At 40.8% G+C, this 25,927-nt stretch overlaps 2 protein-coding genes across 2 annotated transcripts in view; one reads left to right on the forward strand and one right to left on the reverse strand.

The window, feature by feature from the left end:
- The window catches only part of LOC131482710 (zinc finger protein 345-like), a 43,230-nt gene extending 36,008 nt beyond the window's left edge, over nt 1-7,222 (reverse strand). The window contains 3 exon segments of the mRNA XM_058677945.1: nt 1,151-1,314; nt 5,578-5,928; nt 5,930-7,222. Of these exon segments, the coding sequence (XP_058533928.1) occupies nt 1,151-1,314; nt 5,578-5,928; nt 5,930-7,222 (1,808 nt within the window).
- LOC131482770 (cTAGE family member 9-like) overlaps nt 1-25,927 on the forward strand; it is a 565,689-nt gene that overhangs the window by 220,484 nt on the left and 319,278 nt on the right. The window lies entirely within an intron of this gene.

Below are 25,927 nucleotides of genomic sequence, written 5' to 3' on the forward strand. Positions count from 1 at the left end.
TGAAACTACAACTGTATCCTGATCAGAATGCAGCCTGCATTCCAGCCCACAAGCTGGAGTCAGGGACCTGAGCATGAAGACGCCCTGGCCTGAGAAGCCCAGCTGCAAGCAGGCTGCCTGAATTTTCAGCTCCTAGGCCCTCATTCCCACCCCTCCCCAATCCCACCCCTTTCCCAGTGATGGAGGTGGTTGGGCCCTGTGCATGGCTGGGTCCCCAAGACAACCTCCCTTATTATACTTACCCTGAAAGAAGCAGCCCCTGAAGCCCAGGCAGGCCCGGGGACAGCTCACCACATGCACCATCCTTTGTGGTCTGAACTCCATGTCCTGTATATACAGTTCAACTTCCAATCAATATTTTAGATCTTTACTAACAATTGTGTGATTTGAAGGATGACTATCAGGCCACTGTTGAACCCCAAATTGGAGGACAGTTTCAGAGCCTAACATCTTGCCTACTACCTGAGCTGTTTCTGTGTTGCTGGTGAATGACTCTACCTAGCAGGAGAAGGTGTCTTAGCTCAATGAGGTACTGGCATCATGTTTTCCCAGTAGAATCTCAGTGAAATTAATCTCTCAATATTTTCCCTGAGGGCTTCCTCATAGTCCAGTTCCTGGAGTTGACTCACCTCGTGGTCCTGGGTTTATCTGGATTAAGATGTAATATCGAGGAGAGACCTGTTCAGCTTTTTTTTTTTTTTTAATTTAGTCCAGTGATGTGATGGTGACTCTGTACAAACTCATTCCCAATGTTTCCAGCAATATAATTTTTCTTACATATGTGTCTTCATCCTTTTGAGTCAGTCTCTGTCCTATGAGTTCATCTGAGATCCATTTGTTCATTCAAGTACTGAGGAGTCTGTGGCAGTGTTCATTCCTATAGGACTAGGAGCATCTGAAGGGGGTCCCACTGGTTTTTATGCAACTTCTTTCATTGCTTAGTAAGTTTCATTTCTAGGTAAAGGGTCCCATGGATATGGGTAGTGGCAAAGGCATATCTGCAGTCCATATAGATGATTACAGTTTTTTCTTTGGCCCATCTCAGGGCCTGGGTCTCAGCAATTAATTCATCCTTCTGGACAACTGTTTCATGTTGTAGTGCTTGGGCCCATAGGATTTGGTCATGTAAGATGAGCACTACACCACATACCTGATCCTGTCGATGATGTAACTGCGTCCATCTGTAAACAGGATTTTATCCAGGTCAGGCCATGTAATGTCCATCAAGTTGGCCCTCAGGTTCACAGGAGAATTTAAGCTGTCTTGGCAATCACGTGTTGGCTCAGATGGCAGAGATTCAATGGGCACTCCAGCCTCACAAGGAAAGAATGAACAATAGTTCCTTCTCCAAAATTCGTTATTCCTATTTTGTTTAAGGTTGGGCTTTTGGGCTACCGCCACCAATTCAGATAAAAGCTTTTTCTTAAACTCTTTTAACTTTTGCAAATTATGTTAAACAAAGGCTATATTTATAGTGTAGTTGTTCTCAGGAAACTCAGGATCTATCAGGGTGGACAAGTGGTATACCTCTAGGAGACACATAAGAATCACCACAGGGCCTGACAGAATAGGGTAAGGAAATGTTTAAATGGGTGGAAAAATATTTAGTCAGGATGAAGCAGAGAGGACACATTCCAGGAAATAGGAGAGGACAGAATAACAGAGGGGTACCTGGAGACTGACAGACACAGGAAAACAGCAGACATATTGGTGTGGTGTTGTAGTGACTGATACTCCAGTAGCATTCAGCTAACAGGTGATCTGAACTCCATCAGCAGCCAGAACTCCACTAGCAACCAGGTGGGAAAGGACTTGCACTGGGAGCTTTGGAGGTGAACCTAGACAAAGAACCATCCGTCCTACTGGTCTGCTTGATTTGAGCACGAGCAGACACAGAGTAGCAGATCCCAAATGGGAAGTGTGAGAACAGGGTGGATTTCACAGCCCATTCAGCCCTCTAGAGCCAAATTGGGTGCCATTTTGCATAAAGAGGAAAGGCAAGGGAAAGGACTGAACATAAACTGAGCTCAGAGTGAATTTATTTCTGACTCAGTGAACAGCATCTACGTGACATTCTACAGGTTCCACCCAAGACAGGTCTGCATAGCCTTCAGACCTGTTGGCCAGCGGATTAAGAACTCTAGTAGTGGTACATCAGGCGCCATTTTGTACACTGTGGCAAACACTTTAAGACTGCAGGGGACAACAGTGAACTGCGCATGTGCTGAGCTCGCGAGAACTAACTGACTTCAGTGGATTGCACTGGTTCTGCAGGAAAATATAATCACTGGGGCATCGTACAGGTCCAAATAGGTCCGTGTGTCATCCAGACCTAACAGCCAACAGGTTCCAGCAAGATCAGCACCACCAACAACCACCTTGCAATATGGGACACCTGGTGTCTCTCTAATCCTATGACCTGCTCCAACAAAAAGTGGGAGAAAGGTTGCAGACACAACGGTGCAACCTCAGCACAATATCACAGAAGGTGGAGATTGGTCAGCCAGAAGTTGGGGCTACGGGAGCTCTTTGTGGAAATCTAACGTAAGAACCCAGACCTGGAATCGCTGGAGGGAGTGTCACAATTGGCTGCAAGCAAAAAGTTGTGCACCAACTGAAATAAATAAAATCAAACTGCAGTCAGGTGTGTGATGCAGCTTAGAAACCTACTCCAGGGAGAAGACTCTGCTAACCAAAAGTACAATGACCAAGAGAGAAAGAAGAGACAAAGGCACAATGAATATTACTGAAACCTCCCCTGCAAAGGAGCAAAACTCTATGCCAACTTCAGAGTTAGATGAGGAAGACATTGAGAAAATGGTGCACACAGAATCGATAAGACTCATTTTAAAGCTTCTGGTCATCAAAGAGAAGCTCATGCAAGGGTTCAAAAATTTAATGAAGCAATAAAGAAAATCAAGGCTGGTATATCAGAAATTAAGAACACAGTACAGCAAATTAAAAGTACAGTAGAGAGTCTCCAAAATAGAATGAAGCAAGCAGAAGAAAGAATCTCAGAATTGGAAGATATTTTCTGTTACCAGGGGGAAGCAATGAGGTGGTCACAGAATGTGGTTAAGAACTCGCATTTATTTTAACATATTGGTTACTCATTACTATGTCATTTAAATCCATAATGATGTAAATTTTGCTGATGGTATGTTGGAGCTTTTAATTGATCAGGATGATACTCTGCTGGCTCTGTCTTCAAACAAGAGAGGGTCTACCTAAGAAGTCATTGAACTTCACTGGACAATAAGATGCTGGACTCTATGTTTGGTATATGCTTGCAATGAGGGAATCTCAACTGAACTTGAACTGTGGTTATGCAACAAGGTGGAGGAATCCACCATGGGGGCAGGGTTTGAGGAGGGGTGGGGAGAATCCCAGTACCTATGAAACTGTGTCACATAATACAATGTAATTAACAAAAAAAAAAAAAAAAAGAAAAAAAATTGCATCTCTTACCCTCAGTGCTCATCATTGTTGGTCTTAATAGGGCCTTGACTCTAAATATTAAGTAGTAGAAGTGCTCCAGGTTGTCGCACATGGGATGCAAATCAACACTCGTCAGGGGACCTACTGCTGAGTATTTTTTTTTTTCTTTAAAATGCAGAATCACTGTGAGAATGACAGAAGCAGGGAAATATCTTCAATTCACTGGTTGCTATGCTTCAATGGCTCAATTGCAGTAGCTGAGCTGCTGTGAAACCAGAAGACAAGAGCAAAACCATGGTGGATTGGCTAGGATCTTGCACAGCTTATCTACTATGTAACAATGCTGGTCCTGGTGCTCACTCTTACAATTGAAAGACTTCAGGCACAGGCCAGCATCTAGTAGCTCATACAATGACAAGAAACTTACTGTGAGAAGCCATGATACATGAAATCAGTGTGAATCTGAGCAGTAGTGGTGGCAGCTGACACATAAACTACACCTGAAAGAGGAACTCCAAGAGTCTGATGTCAGACAATTTTTTTGTCTCTGAGATATGCCTCCTAGAGTCTTGGCTGTGTTTTGACCAGCAGTCCCTAAGATTCCTGAGGGCCATGACAATGGTGTAGGTTGGTTGCAGAACCAGTAGAGACAAACTGGTGAGGGATGTCCATTTATTGAGAAGATCATACAAGCATATATACAGAGGAGGGGGAAGGCAGAAGGATGGTCTCAATAGTACTCCCACCCTACACTGTTATTATAACTGGCCAGTAGGCATGCTTATCTCTCTAGACACTCTAAACAAGTCATCAGCTACATTCTGTAAGCAGGGTTGGAAGCTTAGTGTTTTAGTCCATTTGCTGGCAGACCAAGATAAGCTAGCACCTGGGCTGAAATCTATACCTTTGGGCATGATCATTATGTGTGACTGGTAAACAGGATGAGGGTTGCACTTAACTACTTAGAGTTCCTTATCAGGGAAATTCTAGCACAGTGTCAAGGGGACAGAGAAATTGGGATACAGCCTACTACTCTGGATGTATGCCCAGTGAACAGGACAAGATGGAATCTCTATTAGCTGAGACCACTGCCAGGACTTTGCCTCAGAGACACAATGTGCCATGTGCCTATGGCGTCCCATATGAGATAAGCTGGCAGAGATGCAGGAGCGATTTCCCATACTTATTATTCAAGGAGAGACAGTGGCCAAATAGGATCCACATTTGGCCAGATATAACAAGAAAATCTTGCCTCTGGAAAAGATTCATACTTCAAATCTGGGTGCTTATCATTACAAATTCAGCGTGCATAATTTAATATCTACAGTTCCAGTATAATTCTATAATAGGATGAGGAATTTTGTGATTATGGAAAAGATAAATGAGTAAATGACAAAGATGGAATTTGAAATAAGTGTTACATACTGAGCATTTATTATCAGCACTTAATCTGAAAATAGCATTCACATTTACTACCTCACAACAAAGGGAGATCACATACAAATTGCATCTTAACTATTTTAGCAACAAATAACCTCTCTTCTGAAATAAAATGATACTCATGTTTATTATTTAACACTTGCTGAGACTTTCAAAGTATGTTTCTACATCCATTGCCTTTTTACAATGTTTTGTATTTGCACTCTTGCTAATGGTAGTTTTTTCATTCACTTTGTAAGCTTCCACACACCATAACAGGTTTATGGTGCCTAGTCTTTTGGTTGACATGCTTTTGTAGTTCTGAGGTCTGTGACTCTGCTAACAATTGACTTCAGAAAAATGATTTATCAGTCGATGCTGTGTGTTTGCTCATTTCTGTGAATATGCTACTTACTGAAGCATGTATGCTTTCCACTGTGCTGAAAATGTTTGTGTAAGAATTTTAACACACATGTTACACATTTCTGCTTTCCCACGTGAATTCAGATGTTTAGCAAAACTTGACTGCTTGCAACAGGATTTTCCACTCATTATATTCATGCGGTTCTTACCCTGTATGGATACTCTGATGTCGAATGAAACCTGTCTGGTAAGTAAAGGCTTGAAGATCCACACAATATTCGTAAGGTTTCTCCCCTGTGTGGACTCTCTGATGCCTAATGAGTGGTGCCATATTAGAAAAGCCTTTTCCACACTCACTACATTCATGTTTTTTTCTCCATTGTGGATTATCTGATGTCTAATGAGGTGTGGCTTACAAGGAAAGATTTTTCCACACTCACTACATTGAAAAGGTTTTTCCCCAGTGTGAATTCTCTGATGTGATCTAATGCTTGACATATGAAGAAAAGCTTTTCCACACTCACTACATTCATAAGCTTTTTCCCCAGTGTGGTTTCTCTGATGTCTAATGAGGTGTGGCTTATAAGGAAAACCTTTCCCACACTCATTACATTCATAAGGTTTTTCCCCTGTGTGGATTCTCTGATGTATGATCATGCTTGACATATGATTAAAGGCTTTTCCACACTCACTACATTCATAAGGTTTTTTCCCCAGTGTGTATTCTCTGATGTGATCTAATGCTTGACTTATGAAGAAAAGCTTCTCCACACTCACTACATTCATACACTTTCTCTCCAGTGTGAGTTCTCTGATGAGTAATGAGGTTTGACTTCTGAATAAAAGCTTTTCCACATTCACTACATTCAAAAGGTTTTTCACCTGTGTGTATTCTCTGATGTGATCTAATGCTTGACTTATGAAGAAAAGCTTTTCCACATTCCCTGCATTCAAAAGGTTTTTCACCTGTGTGTATTCTCTGATGTGATCTAATACTTGACTTATGAACAAAAGCTTTTCCACACTCACTACATTCAAAAGGTTTTTCCCCTGTGTGGATTCTCTGATGAGTAATGAGCTGTGACTTACGAATAAAAGCTTTTCTACACTTACTACATTCAAAAGGTTTTTTCCCTGTGTGGATTCTCTGATGAGTAAAGAGGTTTGACTTACGAAGAAAAGCTTTTCCACACTCATTACATTCATAAGGTTTTTCCCCAGTGTGGATTGTCTGATGGCTAGTGAGTAGTGACTTATGAATAAAAGCTTTTCCACACTCATTACATTCAAAAGGTTTTTCCCCAGTGTGGACTCTCTGATGAGTAATGAGGTGTGACTTACGAATAAAAGCTTTTCTACATTCACTACATTCATAAGGTTTTTCCCCTGTGTGGATTCTCTGATGAGTAATGAGGTTTGAGTTACGAAGAAAAGCTTTTCCACACTCACTACATTCAAAAGGTTTTTCACCTGTGTGTATTCTCTGATGTGATCTAATGCTTGACTTATGAAGAAAAGCTTTTCCACACTCCCTACATTCATAAGGTTTTTCCCCAGTGTGGATTCTCTGATGAGTAATGAGCTGTGACTTACGAATAAAAGCTTTTCTACACTCACTACATTTATAAGGTTTTTCCCCTGTGTGTATTCTCTGATGAGTAATGAGGTGTGACTTACGAATAAAAGCTTTTCCACACTTGCTACATTCATAAGGTTTTTCCCCAGTGTGGACTCTCTGATGAGTAATGAGGTGTGACTTACGAATAAAAGCTTTTCTACACTCACTACATTCATAAGGTTTTTCCCCTGTGTGTATTCTCTTATGAGTAATGAGGTGTGACTTACAAATAAAAGCTTTTCCACACTCGCTACATTCATAAGGTTTCTCCCCAGTGTGGATTCTCTGATGTAGGATTATGCTTGACTTATGAAGATAAGCTTTTCCACACTCACTACATTCATAAGGTTTTTCCCCAGTGTGCATTCTGTGACATGTGTTCATGTTTGACTTACGAGAAAAAACTTTTCCACACTCCCTGCATTCATAAAATTTCTCCCCTGTGTGGACCCTCTCATGTATGATTAGGCTTGACTTACACTGAAATTCTTTTCCACACTCCTTACATTCATAAGATTTTTTCCTTGTGTGGAGTCTCTGCTGACCAATTAGAGATAATTGCTGGTGAAAGGCTTTTGTGTGCTCATTGCATTCATACTGATTCTCTGCACCTCGAATGATCTGATCTCTAATGAGCTCTGACTTCTGGTAAATGTTTTCTTTACATTCATTGGACACATACAAATATTCCCCTGTGTCAGTTCTCTGTTTGGTGGTAAGGCAAGATTTATAGTAGCCAACATGAAATGCTTCTCCCACACTGACAGGTTGCTGATTACATGGGTCTTTGGAATAAATTTGCTCACACATAAGGACTATCTTCTTCCCGCTGGAAGTTTTGTCATTTCCATTGTGTTCTAAGGACTGCTTACAAATCTGGATCTTGTCAAATTGACTGAGAATTTCCTCACTCTCAATGTTGTTCTCAGGGACATTAGAGGCATGCTTCTTTTCAAATTGTATTTCATCAGGCTTCCTGTGGGAAAAGCAAATTTAAAAGAAACTATGTTATCATTTTCTCTCCATTGAAAAATCACCAGATCTTTGAGCCCCTCCAGGGTGTTGTTTCCCCCTCGCCTCTTCCAAGTTCAATGGGTCAATTAACAGTAAAAATTTGGCTACAACTGCTTTTCATTATCTTTTTCTATACTATGTTAAAGGAAAGAATCACTGAGATTCCATGGTAACATTTGGTTCAGTGGAAAATATGGGACTTGAGAAAGAATTTTGGCTCTTATACAAGAGTTATGAGGCTAAACAGAGCAAAGAGAAGACTCCACAAGTTTTGTACTAAACCTCTGGAAATGATCCTTGGCACCTCATGCCTCTGCACAATGAGGAATACAACCACACACCCACGTAACCCCCAGCCACTGTCTAGCTCCAGCTCAACCTCCAGATGGATTGTACTTGGATAGGCTTCAGCAAGCAGCAACATGAAGTGGAATTGGGGGAATACTAGAATGAGCCAGACTGCAATACATGCTGATGGAATGTGAGTGGAGAGGAGGAGCTCAGGAGGATGATGGTGGTGCTAGACACATGATCTCTGGGTGCAGGAGTTCCAGTGGGGCCCTGGAAGCCTTGTCTGGACCCTTGGGCACAGCTGTGTGATGAGCCTCAGTGGCTGTGTGTGTGGTAGTTTGTGTTGCTTGGCTTGGGTCCTTGGCTGGCCAGCGCAATGGGTCCTGGGTCTGCAAGTCCTCGGAATAGAGGGTGTGGCAGGCCTCAGGTCACCTGGCTTGGATACTTTACATGCCTGCATGGGGCTGCTAGCTCAGTGAGCACTGAGGGTGGGGCTCCACTTGTGCAGGATCAACTGGTTCAAGGTCTTGGCGCACTTGCAAGAACTGGTACTCCTCAGTTGAAAAGGAGTATTGGACAACTGGCCTGGCTCCACCTGGAGATGGAAGCACACTGAGGCCTGGAAAGCACATCTGGACCATCCAAGAGAAAGGAGGAGAAAAGAGATTGAATAACTACCCCAGCCAAATGATGACAGCAAATATCTGGGTGAAAAGGAGACTCTAAGGTCAACCATGTCAGCCAATGAACATTGAAAGGGTTCCCTCTTGCTTGAATTGGTGAGATGGACATCATTTCAGAACTCTCAGAACCACCTGGACAGAAACCTTGGAGTGTGTGCCACACTGACACCCTGGTTTGGTATCAGGGGTCCAGTGCCATTCTTAAGTACTAGGATGGTTGGGAGGGTGGTATAGCTTCTCTGAGTATCATTTAACCCTGATCCAAAACAGGAAGGAAAAATAGAAAATTTGGAAATGATCACACCAATTTCTCCTTAATGATCTAATACATGCACACACAAACATTGAGTGCAATTAAATCACACACACACACACTACACAGAAACCCAACTCATGAAAAAAATGATTAGGTCGCACTCCCCCAGTCTCACCCACCTCTTGATGTTGGAGGTGGGTGGAGCCTAGGCCTGCCTTGTTCCCAAGGTATCTGCTCCCAGTGTACTCAGCAGGAAGGGCAAAGCCTCTTGAGTCCAGGCAGGCCAAGGCCCAGTTGATCAAATGGTCATAGTGGCTGAACCTAGGGTCACAAGCATGGACTCCAATCTGGCTCGGGTCCAACCAGGAACAGCAAGTGTACGTGAGGATAGAGAAAAAACGTAGATTTCTACTAAATACCAGTTGCTCACCTTTAGGAGGTGGATACAGAAACTAGATCTCAAAGTCATTTTTTAAATTTATCTGTTTAGAGACAGAGAAGTTTTATTTGCAAAGTGGCCATGTGAGCAGGGGAAGAGGAGGGAAGGGGAAAGCACTTCTCGAGAGAAAACTAGGTGGTGGTGTGCTTCTTGAAATTGGAGACACCCAGTTAGTAACTTGAATGTTGTCCCAACCATTGGTTGCTGAAGCAGGATGTGTAACTGGAAAAAAGGACCCACTCCTCTGTTTTCTCCCAATTCCTGTGAATCCCATCCTTCTACCCTATTCCACACTTCTATGTTTCTATACTAAGTTTAAAAAAAAAGAATCACTGAGCTTTTCTGGTAACATTTGATTCTGTACACAACATAGGACTTGAAAAAGACTTCCTGCTCTTATACAAGAGCTGTGTGGCCGGACTTAGCAAAGAGAAGATTCCACAAGGTTTGTAGTAAATTTGTAGAAATGACCCTTGGCATATCGTGCCTCTACACAAACATGAACACATCCACCCATAGATGTAATCCCCAGTCACTGCTTACCTCCAGCTAATCCTCCAGATTGATTGAGCTTTTAGGAGGTAGGTGGTGGAGACAGGAAGTATGAAAGGTTAGGACTTTAAAGTCTCTAATCACCAACTGCTTTTTTCACATTTGCTATCATGTCAATTTTCATTTTAGAAGCAAGTCTCTGGGTCTTCATATTTTGAAAACTGTTGGATTGACAATCCCAAGAAGACGCCAATTTTCTTCATGACTTGATACTCTCTAATTGGATCCTGAATCCCAACTACCTGACATGGGACCAAAATTCTGGCCTCCTTGTTCTTCTTTTTTGATGTCTTTTTTTAAATCATTAATTAAATTGTATTATGTGAAATACTTTCATAGGTACTGGGATTCTCCCCACCCCTCCTCAAACCCTGCCCCCATGGTGGATTCCTCCACCATGGGATTAAGGGGCTGGTCCCCTCGCAGGACAGCTACTCCCAGTGGAGAACGTGGGCTGGGATGGGGACTGACCAGACTAAGCAATGCTGCAACACCTGTGCGCTGCATATGGACTAAATCAGGGAAAAGCCAGGCTGGGAGGATTATTCCTGCGGGTGCAAGCATAAATTACAGTGGGTGAGGGTTGTTTGGGCTTAACCGCAGCATCAGCTGGCAGAAGCTGGCACTGGGGACTGATTCTGTCAAGTCAAATCACAGAACTACCTAAAGAGTGCATAAACCGGGACTGAGAGAGACCTGGGAGGGAAATAGTGGGTTCCCCCTCTTGGGTCACTACTCCCGCGGGAGGGTATGAAAACTAGGACGGGGACTGGGGTGGCTAGATAGAGAGGTAATCAACAACATCCGTGAGAGCTGCATAGTTGAGCTGGTTAGATGGAACTAAGCTTTAATGCCCATTGACAAGTATAAGAGCCAAATGGGATGGGGGACAGACTGGTCTACTGCTACACATACTGGCAAATCAGGGTAGGGGGTGGGCCTGGTAGGGGTTATTGTGGGTCGCCCCAACTAGGCTGCAGCTCCCACTGGTTGATGTAAGGGCCAAGTATGTGCTGGGCAGAACCAGACTGGACTGCAACACCCACTTGTTCCAGTGGAAGTTGGGACTGAAAACAGAACCAACCCAGCAATTGCAACCACCAGCTGATCGGGGTGATGGACTGTGCTGGGCCCTGTGCTTGCTAGAACATACAAGAATCTGGTCTGGGAATACCGCAAGGTTTATTTGGAGATCTCCCCAATTGAACGGCTGGACTCAGAACTCTAACCAAGAAAAGACAGAAGACAGAACAGGTCAATCATTCATCTCAGCTATATGTTGGCAGCGAAATATGGGGCAAACAGAGACTTTATGATGGACCATATCAATCAGTGGACGACCTCATCGAGCGAAACAGGCAGCGAGTCATAAATGGAGAACTATTAAAACCACTTGAGCAAACATCTCAGAGAGCATGCCCCACATCCGGGACTTGGGGTGGGCTGGAAACCAGGTGGGGCTTCTCCCTCAATATCCCCCTTTACCTCAGATACATGATGGAAACAATATGGACATAATAGTATTACTAACAAAAAAAAAAAGATCAATGTGAGCTTGGAAGATGATGTTGGTGATAACGTCTTAGCAAAAGGCCTTTCACTATTTCTGCTCTCTCGGCTGCCCCACTCATCATATGAAAATTGAGGGTGTTAGGTCCCTACATGTAACAGGAACCTATGCTTAGGATTGTCCTCCCACATTGACTATATCATAGTCAAGGATGTGAAGTCCCTAGATGTTGTACAAATCTATTCTTTCCCTCTTTCACTAATCTTTAGGTCCCTCCTTCTCTGATACACTTCCTCCCATAACTGATTCAAAACTAACTGTAGAATCAGGATTGTAATAGGAATGTGTTACTGATTGACATGTACCATCTATTGAGAACTTCCTGACCACATGATTGGGTCAGCTGATATCCTGCCACAAGGGAAACAATTGGCAGAACTATCCTTAGAAATGCCCCCTTTGACCAGGTGTGAAAAGTGGGTGTCAGAATTGGTGAAGTCTTCTGTATAAAATAAAGAGGACAGTTTTTTAAATTGTCTGTTATGATCCTGAAACTGCAGTGGTCCATTTATATTCTATGTCTACTCCAAGCACCCTTCTCAAGTTCTGAACTTCACTTGAGCTGGACTCTGGCAACGGGCAGAGAGCTGGATGTTAAGTGGGGCTGCCATGGTACAAACCAGGGTCCATATATGATCACAGTGCATGCAAGGTGAGGCCCAGCCACTAGCCTACCATGCCATGCCCTTGGGTTTCATCTATAGAAATGACTTACGTGGGCCTTTGGATGACCCCCTGCACATTTCATACATGAGTTGAGAAAAAGCCAGTTTCTTCAACTTTGTCACTCATGTGGCTGCCTACCTCTGAGAGCTGAACAGCCATAGTATGGCCGGTGCAGATTTGAAGCTGTGTAGTAGCAGCTATTTCGTTGCTGCTTGAGAGACAACCAATACAATGGGAAGTGTCTTACAGGTTCCTGTCCAGACAAGGAATGCTCAGGGCACACTTAGAAATCTAAGACCCCCCAACTGAGCCATACATGAGCTATATGCGGGTGTGGACGAGCCGTGGCTGGGATGAAACTTCCAACAGCAGGAACAAGAATAGGTTGAAGACCAGTTAAGAAAGGCCGCTGATCCTGTTGGGGCAAGAGACGAAATGAGCAGTGCTGGCCCATGGACCTGATGGTATGCTAAAAACCTGATGCCAGAGGGGTCTGATGGAGGAACCTGAACAGTTCCTCTGACAGGACACTGACCCTACAAATAAACGCAGGAAGCATGGAGGTAAACAACCCAGAAGGGCTATGGAAAGTGTCCCACTTGCATACATTTCGCTCGGGTTGGGGGAGGACCAGACTGAGTCAGCTTGCGTCATTCACTGGCAAGCCCGAGTGCTGGAGCTGGGTGGGGGTCTGGCCAGGTTCAGTTGTGATAAAAATAGTAAACAACACAAAATGCCAGGGCAAGGCTGCCTGTGCCTGTTAGGAACGCAGCACCCAACCAGCACACTTCCCACTGGTTTAGGTGAGGGCTGAGTGTGTGATGGGCAGAACCAGGATGGAATGCAATACTCATTGGTTCCAGTGGAGGTTGGGGCTGGATAGAACCAGCCCAGCAGTTGCAACCACCAGCTGATCGGGGTGATGGACTATGGCGGGCACTGTTCTTACTAGCACATGTAGGAACCTGGTCTTGGAACACCTCAAACTTTCTTTGGAGACTCCCTTAATCAAAATGGAGGAATTTGAACATTAATCAAGAAAAGATGGAAGATGGAGTAGATCAATCAACCACCTTAGCTATATGTTTGTAGTTAAATACTGGAAAAGGGGAGACTCTATGATGGACTATGTCAACCAGTGGACTCTGCACCAGCCTCATTGTACCTGGATTGTTGATGATGGTAGGTTGGAGCTTCTAATTGAACAGGATGACGCTCTGCTGGCTCTGCCTTTGGACCAGAGAGGGCCTCCCTACGAGGCTTCCCTATGAGCCTTCTGAAAAATTTTGCTGTCTCCATTCAAGAGGCACACCATCTCCTGGCTCTCTCCCAAGAAATGCTGTTTGATTCCCTCTGCTTTCTACATTCACCTGGTCACTTTGCAAATAAAACTTCTGTCTGAAAATGGAAAAAAAAGTAGAAACAAATAAAGAAATCCTGTTTCTCAAGTCTCATTTTTATACAATTTCCCTTTCATATTGTGCTGCAATTATGGCCAGAGCTAATGCTAAGCATCTTTGTGGCAATGCAGCTCTCTTTTCAGTTATTCTATAATTTTTGTGATTAAAACTTGCCTGAAGATTATTTCTTGACCTTTCTGATTAGCTCCAAGCAGCTCATTCTTTCCATGGGGATCTGAAATGAGGAAAAGAGTAATCATATCTATGAATCACATCTAAATGTTTCTTTTCAAATGTTCCAGTGAAGCCAATGAGATTTGTTAACATTCTAAATACAGCACATTTTAATATTAGTGAAATGTGGACATTTATGAGCATTTTTAAATACCCATTACATCTCATCTATTAATACCTTAACATAATACCTAGTTTTTAAAATAAAAATTTCAATTATGTGAGATTGCATATTTAACTTAAAGCAGGATATGACAGAAAATATGGTATAAAAATTCAAAATAAGGCTTGGGGTATCTTACATCCTTTCTCAGCACTAGTTTGTCTTTTCCTGACTACTCTGCTTCAAAAACAACTTCCTGAAAATGTATCTTGGGTGGTGGCAGATGTGATTCAAGTGTTTGGGATCATGAAAAGACCCATGTATACTTCTAGATTTATGGTGACAGGCTGGCAAATTGCTAGAATAAACTTATACATGGAGACATTAGAATGCGTATGTCTCACCAGCTGTCCTTCTGAAAGAAACTTGAAGTAAAACTCAAATATAATTCCAGTCAACATTTACTGAGCTATGTATCAATTCTCCTGCCAATTATGTGCTGACCTACCTGGAAGTTTCTGCATCACAGATTTCTCCACTGTCCATGGTGCAGATTCTTGCTCCAACTTGAAGATCACATCAGGCTTTGTCATGGAGTACCCTGTGAATGGAGAATGATGCAGATTTTCCAAAATCACCATTAGTCCTACCAACTACTGCACTTTATAAACTCTTGTTTCATTTGTCATCTATACAGAAGTGTTCTGTTTGGGCATGACAGAGTTTTACTCACCCAAGAACATCAGATTGTTATAGGTCTCAAGCATCACCTCTCTGTACAGGGCCCGCTGAGTATCATCCATATTCTGCCATTCTTCCTGGGTAAAGTCCACAGCCACATCTTCAAAGTACACCAACCCCTGTAACAGCACATGTCTCCTCAGTTCTGCATTATTAAATAGAAACAGTGACCGTGCATTCTTTGTATATTTAATTTGCAACATCTATGGATGTGGATTGTTGCAAATGGTATATTAGTGCTTTTATTTGACCGGGAAAATATTCTGCTGACTCTGCCCTCAGACCAGAGAGGGTCTTCCCAATAAGTAGTTGGACTTGTCTGGACTATGGGATGTTGGACTCTATGCTTGGCAAATTCTTGCAGGGAGGGAATTTCAACTAAACTTGAACTATGGTTATGCAGCGGGGTGGAGGAACCCACCATGGGGGGAGGGAGGGGGGGAGAATCCCAGACTCTATGTAATTACAACATAATGTAATTAATGAATAAATTTAATTAAAAAATGGGTAGCAGAACAGGTAATAGTAATTCATGATTTTCTTATTTGTGCATTACCTATTTTATATAAATTATGGATTATAAATCATTAAGACAATTGTGAACTTTGTGAAAAATTAAGGACAAATTTAATTACAATCTATGTAAAACATAGATTTATGTAAAACATAGAACCACAAGTTTCTTGTCCAATTTAATTGTAACATAGAGACAACTGCTATTTTCAAAGTGAGGAATCTGTTTCCTTTGATTAAAGTAGCACCAGATTCAAGAATGAGCCAATCATGGATATCAGGCTGTGTAATAAGCAAAGATTGTCTCCCATTCTCTTGATTGGTTCTTTGCTGTGTTGATCGTTTATTTGCTGCACCCCTCATGCAAAATACAAGATCATGCATGCCCATTTATTCAGCAGGAGGAATTATGTATTAGAGACTATCATATTGAGAAGTGAGGTTACATTGCATTGTGGATATCTATTCCAAAATAAAAGATGGAGTTTCAATGAAATTAAAAAAAAAATCTATGGATGTGGTTTAATTTATAATTTATACAGCATCATAGACTAACAGTTAAATGAAAATATCTTGAGCTGTATTATTCTTGCAATTCTAATATTACAACAGAATATTCCTTATTCGATTAAAGGTTGTTTTCTCTAAAGATTCTCATTCTAATGAACTGTTGAAGGCATTGTTAGAATAGCTCTCCAAGTGGAAGGTATCACTCTGTTATTGCCACTCTGATTTTCAACTAAATTAACATAAGCAATCATATTGACACTGAGCCAAAATATTAACTCAGCAGCTATGATACTAAGCTGAGTTTAATTCTTTTCTGTGTGTTCAATTTGCATCTTCTAGGAATGCAGCTTAATTTACAATGTATATGGCAAATAAGGTAAAACAAAAACATTTTGTCCCATATTACATTTGCAATTCTAAAGCTACAATTCCATTATTATCCTGTATCAGATTGTTTTCTATAATGAGCATAAAATGATTTCATTGTGCAATCTTTAGATACACATGAGCTAAATAACATGCTAGATTAGGTAATTAAGATAAATGCTTAATATTGCACAAGATAATGAGAAGATTTTTGAATAGCTTACTAATGATATCCTCAAACATACAGAGATACTTAAAAATATTACAAAGCGATAATAAACTTCAATTTTCTTATTTTAAAGTGAAATAATGAAATACCGAAAATATTTTTAAGCATGAGTAAATATTTCCTAGAGCTTATATTGAAATCAAATATAAATAATATATGATCATATATATCAATAATACATATATATGCACATATGCAAAAATCAAAAAATTATGGAATACATATGCATGCAATTCCAGTGTATAAATATATAAAACAATATATATTTTTTCACTTTTAAGTATGCACATATTAAAACTCTCTGTTTTTGATTTATTTTTTATGGAATAACATAATTAAACTGAAGTTTGAATTTCTACATAGTAAACTACAGCTTAGGAGAGAAACAAATGATAGTCTCTTAAACAACTATCTTCTTCTGACAAGTAGTTGGTATCAGCTAGTCATAGCCTGCCAGCTGAACAGAAGATATACATATAAGACAAATGCCATGCTGTAACAAACCTAATCCTTTTTTTATGTTTTGGAAGCTCTTTAGCATTAAGCAGTTATCTGGGTTTTTCTTTTTTGTTTTTTAATAAGCCCTTTGATATTTGGTCAAATGATTCTTTTTTTTGTAAGATTTATTTATTTTATTACAGTCAGATATACAGAGAGGAGGAGAGAGAGAGAGAAAAATCTTCCATCCAATGATTCACTCCCCAAGTGAGCGCAACGGCTGTTGCACACCGATCTGAAGCCGGGAACCTGGAACCTCTTCCGAGTCTCCCATGCGGGTGCAGGGTCCCAATGCTTTGGGCCATCCTCGACTGCTTTCCCAGGCCACAAGCAGGGAGCTGGATGGAAAGCGGAGCTGCCGGGATTAGAACCAGCCCCCATATGGGATCCCAGGGTGTTCAAGGCAAGGACATTTTCCTCTAAGCCACGCCACTGGGCCCTGGGTTTTTCTTTTTATTCCAGTTATTTATTTACTACTTTTAACAATGAAACAGAGCTAATGTAACTGATACATATCATTTTAACAGCATGATACTTCTTTTCAATCTTCCCTTTTCCCCTGTTATTTTTTTTATGTGATCACAGTTTTCTTATTTTTTTCTTAACTCATCAAATTTTAATTCAGAGGAAGTTCAAGTTTTTTTTAATTACATTGCATTATGCGACACAGTTTGATAGGCTCTGGGCTTCCCCAAGCACCTCCCTGCAAAAAAAAAAAAAAAAGAAAACCCTACCTTGTTTAGGGCTTTTAACATAAAGTGGTGTTGGATTTTGTCGAAGGCTTTTTCTGCATCTATTGATACTATTATATGATTTTTGTTCTTCAGTTTTTGGACGTGATGTATCACATTTATGGATTTCCATATGTTTAACCATCCCTGCATTCCCGGGATAAATCCTACTTAGTCTGGATGAATGATCTGCCTGATGCTTTTTGAATTCTAGGATTTTGTAGAGAATCTTAGCATCAATGTTCATCAGGGAGATCGGTCTGTATTTTTTCTTCTCTGTTAATTCTCTACCAGGTTTTATGATTAAAGTGATGGTGGCTTCATAGAATGAGTTTGGAAGAGTTGCTTCCTTTTCTATTATTTTGAAGAGCATGTAGAGGATTGGAGTTAGCTCTGTTTGGAATGTTTTGTAGAATTCTGTAGTGAAGACACATGGGCCTGGGCTTTTCTTTGTTGGGAGATCTTTAATCACTGACTCTATTTATTTCTGATTCAGTTTTGGGTTTGTTCAGGTCTTCTGTTGCCTCAGAGGTAAGTCTTGGTAAGTGGTGGAAGTCTAGAACCTTTCCATTTCTGGGTAGTTTTCTGATTTATTAGAATACAGTTCCTTGTAGTAATTTTCAATCATTTCTTTAGTGATTACAGTATCTGTTGTTATGTTGCCTTTTTCATCTTTGATGCTGCTAATTCTTGCTTTCTCTTGTTTATTTCTTTGTCAGTCGGGCTAGTGGGGAGTCTATTTTATTTTTATTCTCAAGAAACCAGCTTTTTGATTCATTGATTTTATATATAGTTTTTTATTTCTATTTGGTTTATCTCCTCCTTTGTTTTGATAATTTCTTGTTTTGTATTGTTTGTGGGGTCATTTTGCTGTTGTTTTTCCATTTCCTGGAGGTGTGTGCTTAATTCCTGTATTTGGTGCCTTTCTTGGGCCTTGACATGAGCACCAATTGCAATGAGCTTACCACATAACACTGCTTTAGTGGTGTCCCACAAGCTTTGGAATGTTGTATCTGAGTTTTCATTGGTTTCCATAATTTTTTTATCTCTTCTGTAATTTCTTCTCTAACCCATTGTTTGTTTAATCGCACATTGCTCAACCTCAAAGAGTTTATATATTTCCCGGGGCATTTTGAATTGTTAATTTCCAATTTCATTCCGTGGTGGCCTGAGAAGGTGTATGGTATTATTCCAGTTTTTTTGAAGTTAGTTATACTTGCTTTGTTTCCTATCATGTGGTCTATCCTGGAGAAGGTTCCATTCACTGCTGAAAAAAAAATGTATAACCTGCGGCCTAGGAATAAAAGGTTCTATAAATGTCTACTAAGTCTGATTGTTCCATTGTTTGTGTGAGCTCTGTAGTTTCTCTCTTGAGCTTTTGTCTCATTGATCTGTCTATTGGTGTTAACGGGTGTTCACATATGGCAGGATTATTGTACGTTCATCTGTATCTCCCTATAAGTCTTTAAGTAATTGCTTCACGTAGCTGGGTGCATCTGAATTTGGGGCATAGATGTTAAGGATGGTAATCACTTCCTGATGGATCATTCCTTTCCACAATATAAAACGCACTTCTATGTCCTTTTGATGTAGTCACATTGAAGTTTATATCATCTGAAATTGGGACCACTACACCATCCTTTATTTCTCGTCCACTGCGTGAAATATGTTTTTCTATCCCTTCAGTTTCAGTTTCTTACAATATTTTCTGGTTAGATGTGTCTCTTGTAGGCAACAGACAATTGGGTCCTTTTGTTGATCCAATCTATTAATCTATGTCTTTTGACTGATTAATTTAGGCCACTTATGTTAAGAGTTGATACTGATTGATTGCTAATTTGCACTGCCATGTGCATATGTTTCTGTGGGTGTTGGTGTCTAATTGTCTTTGCTGGAATGGACTTTAGTGGCAAGGTCTTCCCATTTGCCATACTTGCTTATGGTTTGTTTCTTTTTTTTTTCTGGGATTAGCAAATTTCTAAGGAGATTTTGTAGGACTGGTTTTGTACTGGCATATTCTTCTAGTTTCTCCTTGCTGTGGAAGTATCTAATTTCATTCTCAAATATAAATGAGATCTTTGCTGGGTACATTATTCTTGGTTGACAGTTTTTCTGTCTCAGGATTTGAAAGACTTTATTCCATTCTCTTCATTTTCAAGCGTTTGATCTGAGAAGTCAGCAGTGATCCTGATTGGCCTACCCATAACGTAACCTTGTCTATGCTTCGTGCTAGTCTCAGAATTCTTTCTTTGTATTCGTTGGAGGAGAGCTTGAGTACCACATATCTGGGTGAGGATCTCTTTGGGTCAAATCTGTTGGGGAGTTCTCTGACCTTCGTGGATTTGGGCAGGGTTCATGGTACAAGTGTTTTGAAAGTTCTCCAGTATAATTCCATCGACACCAGTTGCATACCTGTCTCTCTTTCCACTCCTTCTGGAAGGCCTATAATTCTGATATTCAACTTCTTGATGTTGTCGTTCATTTCCTGTATAGCCTTATTGGCCTTGTTCAAATGTTTCTCCAGCTGATTCATGTTCTGCCTATTTTCATTCTGGGAATCTTCCAATTCAGAGATCTCAACTCTGTGCTACAGGTCAAGGATCTCATTTTTTGACTAGTGTTGTTTCTGTGTTCATGTGGCTTTTGAACTTCTTAAGCTCCTCCCATCATTTTTCATTGTCTCTGAAGAGTTTTCTAATTATTTTTCTGAATTCCTTGTCTGATAGGTCATCAATTTCTTCATCTGTCATCTCTGCGACTGACCAGGCCTTTTGGTGACTTTTTGGGGTGGCACTGGCTTTTTCCTCTAACTCATTTCTTCTCCTGTTACCTTGCCCCATATCTGTGTGATCTGATATTGCTAGCCTCTAATTCTTGACCTCTGCTGCCACCTAGTGCTGTCCTAGAATTTTCCCCCTTCTTTGTGGTGCCTGGGTTCCCTTGCCCTACTTCTTCACTCTGCAGTAGTGTGGGCTGTTTAAAACAGGGCGATATTTATGGTAGCTATTGGATCTCCCTTTTGTGGGGTTCTCCTGGCCCTGAAATTGGCGCCACCCAGTGCTGGGGACTTCCAGGTCCCAGGTTCGCCCAGGTACTTTGTTTCTGTGCCTAGTCACCCTCTTCATCCTGTTTGCCCAGATCCAAGCCTGTCATGAATTGCTTAGTTCAGGCAATCTTCACCAGGTTTTGTCCCCGAGATCCGCCTGTCCCTCACCTCCTGCTAAGGGCGGACAATACCCTGTGTTAGTGGCTCCCTGAATTTCGCTCACCAGATTTCGCTCAAGTCTCTGCAGCCCAGGGCACCCTCCTTGTCCTTCTCAGGTTGCTGATTCTAGTTATTTGAACTGTTTTACTGCTGTGTGCCACCTTTCTCAGTACTGGCTGCACTGGGGGATTTACCACAGTGCTCCCCGCGGTTCTTTTCCTTTCAGGCTCACTTCAGGCTGCTCCCATCACTAACTTTTAGGACCCTCGGTCACATCAGTCTAACTCCGTTGGCCATCTTGACTTCCCTCCCCTGTTATTCTCTTAAACAATTGAAATAACATGTTTTAAATCCACATTGTACTCAAGATCTTAATTTTTCATTGATTAAAACAATAGTAAGATGACCAATTTAATAGGTAAGTAGTATAAATATAATGAAATTAAAAAAATGTTTCAATCTTACCATTTACAGACACAAATCATTAAAACAAAGGTAGAATATTGTCATTCGCTATTTAACAAACATATAAATCAAAAGTGACAAATCATGTTTGCAGCAATACTGATATATACCACTGGTCCCACTTTTTGTTGCTGGTTGTGATTCTTTTTTTTTTTTTTGCTACTCTACATAACAGAATATCATATTTGTATATCTGTGCTTAGAATATTTCACTCAACATCTTGGCCTCTAGTTACACTCATTTTCATATAATACACAGAATTTTTTCCACAACTGAATAACAGCTCGTTGTACACAGATACTACATTTTCCTTACTCAATTATCTAATGATGGACACCACAATTCATTCCACATCTTGTGTATTATCAATAGTGCTGTTACAAAAAACATGGCATCTCTTTTACACAATGTGTTCATAACTTTCAGAAAATACAACCAGTAGTGAGATTGCTGAAAATTACAGTAATCTCATTCACATTTAATCCTTTTAATTTTATGTAAGCTTTTTAAAATTTTAATCTTTTTAAAAAAGATTCTTTTTTTGTTTTTATTGCAAAGTCAGATAGAGAGACAAAGAGCTACAGAAAGGAAGTTATTCCATGTGGGGAGCCATGCAGTTGGGTTGGATGGCATGGGTGTGTGATGAGCACTGCTCCTTGGTTAGCAAGGCTACGAGGAGTTTCTGGCAGCGAGGCAAGGCCCGGCGGAATGTCTCTGGTCACCTCATTGCTGCCTCACCCCATTGTGTGGACACTCAATCACCTCTCTGATGTTTCATAGAATTCTCTGGAGGGTGTTGTTGTTGTTTTTCTGCTAATGTGAAGTGATCCCTGTAACTGGTATGACACCTCAAATTGATCAATCATATTATGATAAAAACATCTTTAGCAACATAAGTCTATGACACACAATTAAAAGTATACAATAGTACAATTGAGCCCACAATGTCTCCAAACATCCTATTATGTGCCCACTTTTGTCCTGGAATTTGCCCTAGTATAAGTAATGTTTTCCTTAAGAAATGGCTTGATAATATCTTGCAACTGATGGCAATAATGGAAGTACAAAGAGTTTGTTTACCATGCGCCTCGAACTGTTACAACACATGATGTGACGTAGTCTAGTTTCTCACCATAGAAAGCAAAAGTATATGCGGCATCTTTTAAAGGGAAACAAATGTGAACCCCCTCAAAGTGGCTTAAAATCTCTATCTTATATTGGCACTTATGTTTAGGGAAAGAAAACAGTTTATATAGATAAAACAGTTTATAAAAACAGTTTATATAGATAAGTTATATAGATAAAACAGTTTATATAGATAAGTTTCTTGTAAAGGCCCTCTGTAGACTGGCTGTGCTGCCTTGATCCCTTTCACTGCCCTTTAACAAAAGAACAAAAAAACAATTGAATCAGCACTAGGTGAAGGTGACGGTAATTAATGCATGACTTGATTATAAGATTTAGCAAAGAATCTATGTTATATGCTTTTATAAGATCCTTTTATGATCTTTTAATTCTGTACTCTTAATATTTTAAGCAATATTAGTTTGCTTGTGTTTAGTAAAAATTGATTTTAAGTGTATGTAAATCATTTGTCACTATGTAACCACATGCACTGCCATCTGTGGAGTTCCTGGCTTTAGCCAGGTGACTGCAGGTTTCAGTGAGTAATGATTGTTGAAAATGTTTTCCTTAGGATTGTTTTTTGTATTCTCTTAATCAAGATGTAAAAATGAAACAAGTGGATATTGTGCAAAAGCTTGTGATGATTTGTATATAAATAAAGAAGGCAGCTTTTCTGAGTTGTCCATTATGAGCATCAAGCCATAGTGGTCCGTGTCTTATCCTTTGCAAGCTCTCAGTCAGCTGGAGCAGGTCTCCGGCAATTCCATCCGATGAGTCACTGCTCAAGTGGTCTCAATGGCTGCTGCTGTGCCCCCGAAAACAGGAGCCAGGAGTTCTTAAGGGTCACCGATGCAGGTGTAAGGTCCAAGGCTATGTGTCATACTCGACTATTTTCCCAGGCCACAGGCAGATAGCTGAATGGGAAGCAGGGATGCTGGGATTAGAACCAGTGTCCATATGGGATCCCAGCACATTCAAGTCAAGGAGTTTAGCTGCTAGGCTACCATGCTGGAATCAGAAATCATATTTCTAAACATTTAAGAAATTTTATACTATTTTTCACGTGCTGACTTATTCTATAACTCCATCAGCATATAATATCCTACTTTTTTACTTCCTTACCAGTATGTGTTACCCTTTCTTCAAAAACTAATAGCCATTCTGACAGGGTTGCGATACCTTGTTATGTACCTCGTTGTGATGTTGATTTACATTTCCCAAATGGCTGATTTTGAGACCTACATCTGAAGTCTTTGATCGTTTCTTTACCCAAAAGAGAATGCTTATGTTGTTTAGGTCACATGGAGCTTGAAAGATAAAAGTTGCCAGTTTGAACAACACATGGAAGTTTCTGTCTCCTGATATTTGACAAATTATTAAGAGTGATATAGAGGGCCCAGCGTGGTGGCCTAGCAATGAAAGTCCTTGCCTTGATAGCACCAGGATCCCATAAGTTGACCAGTTCTAATCAGCACAGCTCCACTTCCCTTCCAGCTCCCTGCTTGTGGCCTGAGAAAGCAGTCGAGGATGGCCTAAGCTTGGGAAACGTGCACCCACATGGGAGACCTGGAGGAATCTGCTGGTTTCTGGCTCGGGATCGGCACAATTTCGGTTGTTGCTGTCACTTGGTGAATGATTCATCAGATCGAAGATGCTCCTCACTGTCTCTTCTCCTCTCTGTATATCTGACTTTGCAATAAAAATAAAACTAAATCTAAAAAAATAGAGTGATAGAGAAACCCTAATAATCCAAAAAGCTTATAATACAAGTACAATCTCTCTAGAAAAAAACAAAAGCCAAAAAAACCTAATATTTCTAATGAAACATGGCTTTTACTTAGATTTGGGATTTTTTGTTTCCCTGTTTTTGAAAGATTTATTTATTTGAAAACCAGAGATAGAGAAATTGGAAAATGGGCTTGGCACAATAGCCTAGGGGTGAAAGCCATCACATTGCGTGCACTGGGATGCCATAGAGGTGCCAGTGTGTGTTCTGGCTAATGCGCTTCTAGCCAGCACCCTGCATGTAGTGTGGGAATGTGGCAAAGGACACCCAAAAGCCTTGGGACTCTGAACCTGTGTGATAGGTCAAGAAGAAAATCAGGCTTCTGATCAGCCCAGCTCCTTCCATTGCAACTCTTTCAGAGTGAGAGCAGATGGAGAATCTTTGTATCCCCTTCTTTCTGTACATCTGCCTCTCAAAAATATACATATATGTGAATTTCCTATTTTTATTGTGAATTAAGTTTACATATGTAATCAGGGTGGAAAGGATGGTTCAAGGGTTAGGGAAAAGTTGATGTGATCATTGTTTCCAAGTTTTCTATTTCTTGTTCCTGTGGAACTGGATCATATTCTGGTTGTTCATTTTCCATCCAGATCACTGCTTGGGGCCTCAGAAAGCATTAGACAAGGAGGCCCAAAGCCACGAGACCCTAGACCTGAGGGGAAACCTGGAAGAAGTTCCTGGCTTCAGATTGGCTCAGCTCTGGCAGCTCCGGTTATTGCAGCCACTTTGGGATTATACCAGTGAATGCAAGATCTGTCTCTACTTCTTCGTATAAATCTGAGTTTCCAATCAATAAAAATGAGAAAACACATTTAGCAAATTGTACCTTAACAATGGCATTATACTTTTATTTGTAGTCTTCAAGATTTAACTCCTCTTCACACATTACAGCACATTCAGTGTGGGCTGGGTGTAACAATTGTTAGAACAATAGTAAACATAGTTGCCACACTAAAAACATTATTAAGTTCAACACACGGTAGAGTTACAGGACAATCTTCATTTAATTTGTGCATCAGTCACAAATTAAATAAGCATGTATTACAGTAGAAGTATGACTGTCAACTCAAATGCTACCTGGTGGACATGACTAACAACCTACCTGCCTATGACCTGAGGCATGGCTTAGAGCCGAGTTTGCAGTACTTGACCTGTGACTTGATTGGAGTTTCTAAAGGGACAGACCAGCCTTCTACTCAATTACAATGTCATTGTTTTGTGGGAGGGCTGTCCGGAACTGCCCTTCTGCTATCTCTCTTCCTAGTGAGCTGTGCTCACTTTAAAATAAATGGACATGCTCCCTCAGACTATCCCCAGAGGTTCTTGCAGCCAAAGACACTGACACCTCATCCCCTTGGTGGTCTCAGGCATGTTGGCAGGAAAGTCCCTGAGACTCAACAGCAATGAAACCAGATACCAAATGGACAAAGAACTAAAAATTTTTCTACAAAGAAGATAATCAAAAGGCTAATTAATTCACACAAAAAGATTTTCAGCATGATTGATCATTAAGTGAATGAAAATAGCAATTACAATGATACACCACTTTATATCCATTGCAATGTCCTTCATTAATACAATCCAGGCAAGGATGGCTCAAGCTGCCTTCAAGCAGCCAGGCCCTGTTCTGTCCTTCTACCAACCAGACAAAAGCGGCCATTGGGGGGAGGGTTCTGTTTGCACACATGCCAAGGCCAGGATGGCTCAA

The sequence above is a fragment of the Ochotona princeps genome, chromosome 20, assembly GCF_030435755.1.
Source record: "Ochotona princeps isolate mOchPri1 chromosome 20, mOchPri1.hap1, whole genome shotgun sequence".
NCBI classification, from domain to species: Eukaryota; Metazoa; Chordata; class Mammalia; order Lagomorpha; family Ochotonidae; genus Ochotona; species Ochotona princeps.